This window comes from Zerene cesonia, chromosome 17, assembly GCF_012273895.1.
Source record: "Zerene cesonia ecotype Mississippi chromosome 17, Zerene_cesonia_1.1, whole genome shotgun sequence".
Classification (NCBI taxonomy): domain Eukaryota; kingdom Metazoa; phylum Arthropoda; class Insecta; order Lepidoptera; family Pieridae; genus Zerene; species Zerene cesonia.
In genome coordinates this window covers 4,162,718-4,174,102 of record NC_052118.1, presented here as the reverse complement: position 1 = coordinate 4,174,102, position 11,385 = coordinate 4,162,718, and the positions used below count along the sequence as shown (strand labels likewise).

Genomic DNA, 11,385 nt, shown 5'->3' with positions numbered 1-11,385 from the left:
TGAAAAAAACGCAATTCGAACTTCAAAGTCTCAAGAAAATATATTATTAAATATAAACATAATTTACACTTTGCTTAAAAATAGATTTGGATAAAAAGCTAATCCTTCAATAGATTCGTCCCTGCAGGCCAATCCAAGTCTTTCTGTAGTAAAGAGACGTTCACGGGCTAAAAGGACGGATACATTTGCGATTTGCGATAGTTTAATAGGAGTAAGTGAGCCACTTTCTTCAAGCTGAAAATTAAGATTATAATATTAATCACTAGCAAATGGTCTCAACTTGGGACGGCTGGACATCAGTGACAAAGTAGCATTTTTAAACTAGGTCCAGTGCTTTCTGAGCTAAAATCAATAAAATTATTATAGATACATAGATTATAAACATTTATGATCTAAAAGATGGTTTTGGGTATATTTTTATTTGTTGGTGGTGGTTTAAAACAATTAATGGTTGTTTGGATTTTCATGTGTTTGTGTGAAACAATATAGTTTTATACACACAAACATGGTTATGTCATTAAATGTATCATTCATATCATTCATATATCATTATTCAATCTGAGATAATACATAAGTCTACATTTTTATCTTAATAGTATCTATTCTTCAAAAAGGTTAAAAGCAAGTGAAAAAACAATTATAATTAGTACAACAATGCAGTTTGCATTGTGGTACTTATTATCAGAAACAATTGGTTTTCAATTATGGATTTTTATAATAATTACCAATTGACTAGTAGCTTTAGCAACTTCTTCATCCCTGTTATTATTTAACTGAAGGACACATGCTCCACTTGGAAACTTGCGGAGAGACATTGGTGCATCAATATTTGGGAGTAACCTAAAACATGGCCAATTTAAAGAAAAATGTGTTGTTATAAAAAAAAAAAAATTGTGGTTATTACATTTTACATTGATTTGACAAGGTTGGATTAGGAAAAGGTGCTGAATTGACATTTAATACTATAAACCATATAATGAAGAGAGGTGGTAGTACTCTAGTGGATCTCTGAACAGGTGCTTCAGGAACCAATAGATCATATTGTCATTATTTAATTAAGATTCAATTATAATTAATTAACTGATCTGAAGTTATACTCAAGGTAACAGCTGCTATGGTTCCAATTTCAATTAAATTTTGATGATTGAGCAATGGTGAGGCAAACATTTAATAAATTTTTGACCTATTTAGATCATCGCCTTTATCATGACTGCTCTAATCAGTGAAGGAAACCACATTGAGGAAAACAGAATGTCAATGAAAAAAAAAATATTAATAATGTGTGACAGCTATGAGCTATAACATAAACCCTTAGGAACATGTCGGGCTAATGATGTTCATAATGTGCATAATTAGGGTGGGCAGAGATGGATTAAGAGGTTCAGAAATCCATCTATCTATCTATCTATCTCTATCTATATATATAATTTCACAATCTGGATAAGGGTAACTTCATCTTAATTTATATACAAATGTATAAAGTTCCTTACTTGCAAGCATTTAGTAAATCTTCTGGGGATATTAGTTCCAAACCCCTTGCTCTATTCACGCGGCACCAAACATCAGCAAGGGACATTATGCCTCCACATTCCTGGATACACAAAATAGTATTCTTGATTGAAACACAAAATGAAGTAAACACTTTATTAAATTAAAAAAAAAATGATACAAATTGAGAGCCTTTAGATATTCTAGGAAATTATGTCAAAGTTGAGAAAATGCAATAAACTTAAATAAGTTGGTAAGTGGTAAGATAGCATTCAGATCATTGAAATACAATGCCACTAGTGAGACATCTCTTTGAAAAAAAAGGAAAATGTATACCATCAAAGCAGCGACCATCATATCAGATATTTGTTGTGCAAGCCCCATATAATACTCGGAATCAGATCTAAATGCATCTCTGGTAACTGGATCATCTATTCCAAGGCTCATTAAATATGATTTGAACCTTACTGTATCATCTTCTGATATGTCACCTTGTTTTTCCTGTAACATACAAGAATAATATAGAACAAATATAAAAATTTATTAATAAAAAAATGTTATAATATATACTTTATAATTTCCATAATATACAACAGAGATGCATATATAAGTTAATTTAATCTGCTGTTTTCTTTTTTGAACTAGCAAGAAAAGCAAATTTTTTATTTCAGTAATAACACTAGATGTGTTGAAGAATTAAATGTATATTTACCCTGATTTTAGTAGATATTGTTTTGGAAATAGACACCATATCTTTAGCTTTTTCCATTAACTTTGTTAAATCTTTAAAAGCAACACTGATACTTTCATCAGTTGCTTTGTGTTGTTCTTCAATGCTTCTTTCAATTCCAACTATTCCTGATCGAATTTTAGAGTTGATTGGGTTTATGGATGGCCTTGGGCTCATATTAGGGCTGCTGAAAGCATTTGTTTCTATTGGATGCCTTTCCCATAACTTGGCAGCTACAGCATCACTCAAAGCTTTATAAAAAGCAGCATCTATACCATCTTTGAATGAAAGTTTAATAAAGTGGTAAGTGCTTATAACAGCTGGGCCAGGTCTCTTACCTGGAAACCATTAAATATTTATAAAATTTTATTTGCATTATAATAATAAAGTTATTATATTTGGAAATATGTAGTTGGCATGTATCAATAGAAACACATATTTCTTCTGTAAGAACAGCAAGTTAAATACCTGGTAGGGCAGGTCCCAAATGTAATATTATGCGTTTAGGACCACCCAGGCCAAAAACACCACCATTCTCTTCTTCCAAACAGAAAACATAGTACAAATAGAGGGATAAACAAATAAGCCCTTTTGGTATGTCTCCCGGCTTTCCCCACAGCAGCCTGTGAGACGTGAGCACTACCTCACCATCTACATATTGAGTCTGTAAGAGTGATATGAAAATTATCCACGATACATACAATATTATATTTTTAAACAAGTTCAACACCACTTACCTTATCGTCGCCATCATACAACTTTACGTTTTTATCGCGTTTTATGTAATTTTCACCGTCAAATAAACGCGCCTCCATGTATTCAAATCTATCCATTTTGAAGAACCAACATTTATATTATTTTTATAACAATATTTCTAAAATGGAAACCAATGATTTATGAATGTTTCACTAGCAAATTTTATAGGAGCTTATAAAATAGTTTAATAGTAAATGATAAATGAAAAAGTAGGAAATCAATATTTTTTTAATGTAATGAGAATTAAGAATAAAATAAAAATTTACTTTGTTGAGCAATTTTGACAGTGACAGAGTATTGTGACCACAGAGTAGAGTACAAGTTTAATTATTATGGCTTTTGTTGAATAATGTAAATATAACATGTTCTCTATCTTTTCGATACTCTTACGCTCACACAAACATGTAGTAATATTGAAATACTCCTAGACTTGAACAGAACAAATCTTCTTCTTCTTTTTCTCTAGAGGCAATAATTCTCGATTCCACCGAAGGCGGAACCAAAATAGTACATCTATTTTGGCTCCGGAGGAAATGGATTTTTTTTTTATTTGGATTAGAAAATTTCATTGTGAATAGGTGTGAATTGACTGCACACTTAAATTATTTCTTCAATCATAAATGACAACTCGATACATAAGGCCGTAAACCAGTCTAAATCTGTCTTGGATCCAATCTGATACTTGGATGGACTTTTTGATCGAACTTTTGTGAAGTCATCATTTATTCATGCAATAATGTCGTATTTGTATAACTGTTTTTTTCTTTCAACTCAAATTTGTGTTACTTTAATAAAATAAACAGTCGTTCAATGAAGAAATTTTACACAGTTCAATCGACGGAGTTAAAGGGCGCGACGTGGGAAGAGTGAACCTAGGTCTCAGACGTCATATTGTTTACAGTTTAAGATGCTTTTAAGGATATGCCACGTGTATGTTTTTATGTTTGATAGATGATACGTATTTAATGTATCTAATATATAAAATTCTCATGTCACAGTTTTCGTTGCCATACTCCTCCGAAACAGCTTGACCGATTTTGATGAAAATTTTGTGCTTATCCAGTATCTATGAGAATCGGCAAACATCTGTTTTTCATACCCCTAAATGATAAGAGTAAGGCAGAAAAGCGTTTGCCGGGTGCAGCTAGTTTATGTATAAAAATGGTATGTACTACTTCTGCAGAGAGAGATTGCAAATCGTCATTTCATGTAGCCAAATTTTGTTCATATTAACCCTTCTTAACTATAACTATAACCCTTCTTTGGTGACGAGACTCTATCAGTACACAGCGCTATCAAATTTTTCCGTGTCATCGAAAATTGCTTTGCAAATTATTAAAGACTTATACCTACTTATCTATTTAAACACATAACAATCATTGCCAAGTGAATAATTTGAAATGAGTCGATATGTATTGATTAAAATATATTCCTGTTACATAAATAGTTTCTAGACTTGTGCTTTTTAAACATGTGTCAAAATATTTGATGTTCACGAAGAATGACATACAAGATCGCTGAAATATCAATTTCGTAAATGACATTGACAAATTGTAACCCATAGGGAAATCTTACGAGTTTCGACTTTCGGTACTTTTATTGTACGGTGTACCGCCTGTCGCCACAATATTGCCACCTGGTGAACGTGTAGCTTCGGTGAGCCAACCGCAAAGTGAAATGAAAGGAATTGCAAAGGTTAACCTACAATCATTTCTGTATTAGTCTCGAGACAATCATTTTCGCCAGATACGTAGCATTCGGTAGTGTTAGGATTTATTTTGTCAGCATTATATATTTGGTGGATTTATAGACATGGCAGAATTGCAAAATTCATTGTTACAGCAGATTAAAGAACAGGGTGATCTTGTTCGAAAATTAAAAGCAGCCAAAGAAGCGAATGAGAAGGTAAATAAAAATTTTTAATCCTCGATTTAATGCATAGGTTAAATTTATAACACATTGCATCATCAACTTCAACCATTGTTTTATATTGTAGGTTAATACAGAAAGTAAAATATTTCAAGATCTTGATGAAATTGACAGACACCTATCCCAATATAGCTATGTTAGTGGATATATGCCCAGTAAATATGATATAGAACTGATAAAAACTTTAAATAGTGACATAAATTTCTATAAATATAAATATTTAAAAAGATGGTGGTACCATATGCGGAGTTTCAGTGACTCTGAGATAGAATTATTTTCTGAAGCCTGTCCATCAGTAAATGTTATTAAAATGTTGAGGGGTTGTAGAAAAAGCTATGATGAACAGGTGTGTTTTTGAAAAATATGTTGCACAAGTAGTATAGATTTGTTTTGATGTTTGTGATTAATCTAATTAAATTTGAGCCTCTACATATGGTTTTTTCGTTGCCACAATATATTTGTTTAGTAACAATTTTTTTTCTTGTCTTTTCCGGTAATAAAAACATCAGTGGTGACGAGGAATCATATTGGAGCAACTTGTAAAGTATTGATTAGAGAAGCATGTTTCACAAAGCGTTCAGATTTGTAGATTCGAGACATTATGCAACAGCACTATTGTGCTTCACAAAAAATATTGCAACAACTTCCTCTTGCAAGGTATTGGTTATATTGAGCTATTATAGAGAAATGTAGGACTTAGATGCTTTTTGTTGTAGTATTTTTCTAATATTTTCATATTTGTGAAAATAATTTTGTCTTTAATTACAGATACAAGACGAAGTTGCGAAATTATTGGCACTTAAAGCTCAGTTGAGTCCTGAAGATGCTGCTCCTCAAAAATTTACTCTTAAAACTCCAAAAGGCACAAGAGATTATAATTCCCAACAGATGACAATAAGGAATAATGTTTTGCAGAAAATCACAACTGTATTCAAAAAACATGGTGCAGAATGTATTGACACACCAGTTTTTGAATTAAAGGTATTTTTATTAAGAAAATAAAATAGTTAAAAGCATTCTTGTTCATATCCATTTTTATTATGATTTATTTAATTATGCCTTAAATAACTAAGAGAAAAAAAGGTTCACTTTGCAGGCTTTTATTAACAATTATTTCAATTTATTCTTGATGTTAATTAAAATTGATAAATGCATTTAATAAATATGGCTTTTTTTGTGAATATTGCTATTGTTACTGTTGTGGATTATTGAGTTCATTAATGATGTTAACAAATATATCTTTGATAAATGGACTCATTATATTATTTGATATCCTCTTTGTACATGACTGAATTATTTACAGGAAGTTTTAACTGGAAAATATGGTGAAGATTCCAAATTAATCTACGACTTAAAAGATCAAGGTGGTGAAATCCTTTCACTAAGATATGACCTGACTGTGCCTCTTGCCCGTTATTTGGCCATGAATAAAATTTCAAATTTGAAAAGGTATCACATTGCTAAAGTGTATAGAAGAGATAATCCTGCTATGACAAGGGGGAGATACAGAGAATTTTATCAATGTGTAAGTTATTTTTTTGTAATAATCCAAATTAGATGTGATACAAAATAAAATTGCATGTATGTATACCATGCTATGGAACATCTATCATGTTTGTAATAATAGGAAAAGTGCTTTTAATTAATTATATTAATAAAATAATTGTAAGTGAATAGATAAAAATGTAATAACTTTGTTTTGGGTATGTTTAAAATTTTTCATATATTACTCTGTAATTAGAGAGTATATCCAGATTCTTATTTTAGGAAATTATTTGTATGTGAATAAGTTGTTTATTCGTTACAACTACCCATTTATATATAATTTTTGTTGAGTTTAACGATAATCTTTTTGTCAATTGTAATGCACTATTTAACATGGTTCATTCCAAGTGCCTTATTTGAGGGTAAAAGATAAAAAAAAATAAAAAATTTTTAAAGGATTTCGACATTGCCGGCCAGTATGATCCCATGATAGCTGATGCGGAATGCCTGAAAGTTGTCACGGAGATCCTGGACGCCCTTGACATTGGCAAATACATACTGAAGGTGAACCACAGAAGATTGCTCGATGGAATGTTCGAGGCGTGCGGCGTTCCCGCAGACAAGTTCCGGTCTACTTGCTCCACTGTTGATAAACTAGATAAGGTGACTAATTATGTAATTGCCGAGATGTATTGGTATAGTGAGAGTAAATGTTAATTTTATTACACTATCACATGCTGTGATGCCAGGCGATGGGGAACCAGTTCTTGTATCTGGTATAAATTGTTACAAACACTTTATACTTTGTTATATAGTTTGCAAGAATTTGCAGTGTTTTGTTGTTTATTATTTAATGATGCATGAGGTGGGTTTAATACTTTCTATAATAATTGATTAGTGAAATTACACTGTTACATGTAGTGCATTTTTAATAGGGATTTGTATTCAAATTGTTCAGTCAGCCTGAATCTCAATAGTTAATAAAATTTAATTATCTATTACGAAATTTTAAGATACAATGATTCAAACATACTTCCTAAGAATTTGAGTACTGTTTCTATGTTTATGATGCTGTATCTAAACTTAATATTATAAATAGGAAACATTGCGTTTGTGTGTATGTTTGTTATGTTTTCACGCAAAATCTTTTGAACCAGTTTCAAAAATTCTATCAAAACAGCTTCTGAGCAAGTGTGGCAATATGTTATACTAGCTGCGCCCCGCGGTTTCACCCGCGTAAGTCCGTATCCCGTAGGAATATCGGGATAAAAAAAAATAGTTGCCTATATGTTATTCCAGTTGTCCAGCTGTCTACGTAGCAAATTTCATTGCATTCGGTTCAGTAGTTTTTGCGTGAAAGAGTAAGAAACACACACACATCCTTACAAACTTTCGGATTTATAATATTAGTGAGAAGGAAGTAGGATAGTAGGAAAGTAGGACAGGACAGGATATTTAACATGTTTTCATAATGAAATTATTTTTTCAATTTCTTCAGTTACCGTGGGATGAAGTAAGAACTGAAATGATAAACGAAAAAGGTGTAACACCAGAAGCAGCAGATAGAATCGGGGAGTATGTTCGTCTGAATGGTGGTTCAGAACTAGCCCAAAAACTCCTTGAAGACGAGAAGCTTTCTAAATCGAAAAGTGCAGTGGAAGGATTGGAAGGGCTGAAATTGTTATTGCATTATTGCGAACTGCTAGGAATTCAGGATAAAATTCTGTTTGATTTGAGTCTCGCTAGAGGATTAGATTACTATACTGGTGTGATCTATGAAGCTGTTTTGACACGTAAGTAACATAATGAAAAAAAATATTTATATGGGTTCTTATAGCTTTATCAGCTTAGCGGGTCATTTCATATAAAACAGTATTTGTTTATATCCGTTTAATTCATTTATGGATATTTTTTTACAAGAATACTAATTAGCTGAGTAAACAATTGAAACTCATTAATCAATATAATTTGAAGTTATTAGTATAATGTTAATTAAGATACTAAGAATTTATTAATAAGAAGTTATCGTATTATTAATAAGAAGTTATTTTATTTTCAGAGCCAATCAAAATAGGCAACGAAGAACAAGCGATAGGTTCCATCGCGGGCGGCGGAAGATACGACAATCTTGTAGGAATGTTTGATTCAAAGCATAAACAGGTAATTTGTCACTTATTATTTTTTCTCTATACTTCTTTAAAGAATCTAAAATAGACATATATTTTTTATACTCAGTTTTAATAATCAATAGTGCACAATGTATTGTGGCTTGTAATTGTTAAAACTAACGAAGATTTTGAGGAAAAATCTAGATAAGAAATCAAAATTCGAATTGATTTTAGTTTTAGGGGGCCTCCATAAATTGCGTTAGGTGATTTTTTTTAATTTTGTTTTTTTTTTGTTTCAATCAGAAAAAAATGCGTTATATGTGCCGATATCCTCCTATTTCCAACATAAGATTACATGAGTTTTGAGTTAACCCCCTCCCCCCTTAAACATCTCACATAATTTCCTCCTCTCCTCTATCTAATTTGTCTCTGTACGTCTGGTTGTCTGGATGAAATCGCTATATAGCGATAAGGCCGCCATTTGCTTATAATGTAACTTTATTAAGTTTTTTGTAGTTTTATTAAGAGCAATAAAGAATAAATAAATAAATAATTTATGGACGCCCTCTAACGTGTTGCAGAAATGATACAAAAGTTAACAATCATGAAACTCTTTACCCAGGTACCGTGCGTCGGAGTGAGTATAGGCGTGGAGCGCGTGTTCTCAGTGCTGGAGGCGAAGCTGGCCGCGGGCGACATCAGCGTGCGCACCAGCGACATTGACGTGTACGTCGCGTCCGCGCAGAAGAACTTCCTCGATGAGCGGCTCAAGATATGCGCGGAGTTGTGGAACGCGGGTATTAAGGTATACATATGCTTGCTAACATCCTTCCTACTATATATTATATAATTTAAATTAATATTAGGAATGCGAAAGTTTGTAAGGTAGTGCGTGTGTGTTTGTTGCTCTTTCACGCAAAAACTACTGAACCGATTGCAATAAAATTTGGTACGTAAGCAGCTGGACAACTGGAATAACATATAGGCAACTTTTTATCCCGATATTTCTACGGTATACCGACTTAAGCGGGTGGAACCGCGGGGCGCAGCTAGTAAGTACTAAACCCGTCTTCAAGTTGTCAGAACTAGAGCCAATTTAAATGGCACCACATGGAGGGCATCGGCTTTCAAATACAAAGCATCAACCAGTAACAAGTTATGAGGTAGCAAACAAAAAAAAAACAGTCAAATTTATATTTTTGAAAAAAGTTGAAAACAGGTTATGTTATATTTAATTATTAAATAATGTGTCAAACATTGGAGCTTATAGAATCATTCCTCTATTGCCCGCGGCGGTTTTATCAAACAGTTGTCACATCTTGAATATACAGCCTTACATTTTTTTAGTATACAGCCGTAAAAGTAGCTAATTATTATATTCATAATATTGTTAAGGAAGTAATGATTGTATTGATAGTAGTTTAAAAATACAATAACGACTCTAATCCAAATAATTATTTTCAGACTGAACAGTCCTACAAGAAGAACCCGAAGATGCTCAACCAATTGCAGCACTGTGAAGAAAATGGCATACCCTTTGCAGTTGTGCTTGGCGAATCAGAATTAAAGCGGGGTGTTGTGAAAATCCGTAATATCACTACAAGGGAGGAAAATGAAGTGCCTAGAGAGAGCCTAGTTGATGAGTTACGGACTCGTATCGTTAAACTAGGCCTCAAAGAAATGAATGGGCCAGTTGCATAACCAGTGTTATGGTTAATCTGCTAGGATGGAAAGGTGATGGAAGAAATATTATATCCTAAAGGTGTGAAATGGTTCAGGGACATCGAGCTCAAAAATTCATTTTGGTGCGAGTGTGTGGCTCATACATTCGAGTTCAAGGATAAGTGTCATAAGGTCTGAATACTTTTAGAGTCCAAGTCCAAACTGTGTGATGTTAATGTGTTGTTCATATATTCGAAATCAAGGTAAAAGTACGATAGCTAGTTTTCACTGGAGGCAACGTAGTGCATTTTGTTCTCGTATTTTCGGCAGGTATGTTGTTTACCTGGTTATAACGAAATGGTCCTTCGAGCCGGACAAACGATTTTATGTATACGTATTATTTAACTTTCAGAATTGATAGAAGCATTGAAAATGATTTAGGATTTTGACGATTATTTTAATCACCTTGCAATACTAGTAGATGTAGTGTTCCATCTTTAGAAAATTGTGTTGTACAAATTTTTCACTTTATTTAATGTTTTTTTTTTGTTTAGATGAATCAGTTGTAAAGTGACGTTACTAATTTATTTATATACACTTAGCTTTACGCAAATTTAAAAAATTGTAATAATATTAATACAATAAGAATTTCCAAACAAAGTTTATAGGGTTTGAGTTTTTAATAAGCAATAATTTTTGCATTTTTTGAGCGGATTTGTCAAGAATTTTTTTGTATACGATGTAAAGCATTTTGTCAGGTATGTTTTTAAAATTGTTGGTAATAAGTTTGTATACTTCCTTGTGAGGAATAATATAAATGATCACCATTAATTAAAAATATGTTTTTGTGATCTTAAGTGAACTTGTGTTAATATTCAACTTGCAATGTATTAAAATTTTTGTTAAAAGCAATATTAGTTTATGGTCATAAATTTTAATGAGTAAAATATCAGAATGATAAAGTTACTGTGCTTGATCTTTTTACCTCGTTCATAGTTATGTGTTTATTTTAATGAAATATACGAATAATTATAAAGTACCAATAAGAAAATTAAAACGTTTTCCATTTCTAATATTATTGTTTTTATTTAAAATGGTGCAGAGTGTAATGTGTGTGAATGTACACCCTTGAATTAAATTTTATTTTTCACTCAGTTGGTTTAAGAGGAAACAATGGATAAACTAATAATTAAGTATGAGGATTAATAATTCGACTCTATCTGTGAC

The 11,385-nt window shown here is 32.0% G+C and overlaps 2 protein-coding genes across 3 annotated transcripts; one reads left to right on the top strand and one right to left on the bottom strand.

The window, feature by feature from the left end:
- Positions 1-18: 18 nt before the first annotated feature.
- Positions 19-3,364, bottom strand: LOC119833181 (vacuolar protein-sorting-associated protein 36). Its single transcript, XM_038357075.1, has 8 exons — positions 3,241-3,364; positions 2,956-3,092; positions 2,687-2,882; positions 2,201-2,556; positions 1,825-1,989; positions 1,491-1,591; positions 726-840; positions 19-234 (listed from the first exon to the last, which is right to left on the bottom strand). Exons 2-8 carry the CDS (start codon positions 3,049-3,051, stop codon positions 64-66), a joined length of 1,200 nt encoding a protein of 399 aa, XP_038213003.1. The 5' UTR covers positions 3,052-3,092; positions 3,241-3,364; the 3' UTR covers positions 19-63.
- A 1,150-nt stretch (positions 3,365-4,514) lies between these two features.
- LOC119833679 (histidine--tRNA ligase, cytoplasmic) lies at positions 4,515-11,210 on the top strand. Of its 2 annotated transcripts, XM_038357804.1 has the most exons (9): positions 4,515-4,879; positions 4,971-5,249; positions 5,672-5,884; positions 6,207-6,428; positions 6,845-7,051; positions 7,887-8,181; positions 8,448-8,548; positions 9,119-9,301; positions 9,961-11,210. In XM_038357804.1, exons 1-9 carry the CDS (start codon positions 4,787-4,789, stop codon positions 10,195-10,197), a joined length of 1,830 nt encoding a protein of 609 aa, XP_038213732.1. In that variant the 5' UTR covers positions 4,515-4,786; the 3' UTR covers positions 10,198-11,210. The 2 variants fall into 2 exon arrangements, with proteins under 2 accessions (XP_038213732.1, XP_038213733.1); XM_038357805.1 differs by lacking the exon at positions 4,971-5,249 and having other exon boundaries at positions 4,517-4,879; positions 9,961-11,209.
- Positions 11,211-11,385: the final 175 nt, after the last annotated feature.

What these genes read in the sequence shown, in the direction of transcription:
- LOC119833679 (XM_038357804.1), top strand. Translation starts at nt 4,787, where the DNA reads ATGGCAGAATTGCAAAATTCATTGTTACAGCAGATTAAAGAACAGGGT. An exon ending in ACAGAGAATTTTATCAATGT is followed by an intron (nt 6,429 to 6,844) that starts GTAAGTTATTTT and finishes AAATTTTTAAAG; the next exon opens with GATTTCGACATTGCCGGCCA. An exon ending in TGTGGAACGCGGGTATTAAG is followed by an intron (nt 9,302 to 9,960) that starts GTATACATATGC and finishes AATTATTTTCAG; the next exon opens with ACTGAACAGTCCTACAAGAA.
- LOC119833181 (XM_038357075.1), bottom strand. Translation starts at nt 3,051, where the DNA reads ATGGATAGATTTGAATACATGGAGGCGCGTTTATTTGACGGTGAAAAT. An exon ending in TGTATGATGGCGACGATAAG is followed by an intron (nt 2,883 to 2,955) that starts GTAAGTGGTGTT and finishes TCACTCTTACAG; the next exon opens with ACTCAATATGTAGATGGTGA. An exon ending in GATTTACTAAATGCTTGCAA is followed by an intron (nt 841 to 1,490) that starts GTAAGGAACTTT and finishes GCCATGTTTTAG; the next exon opens with GTTACTCCCAAATATTGATG.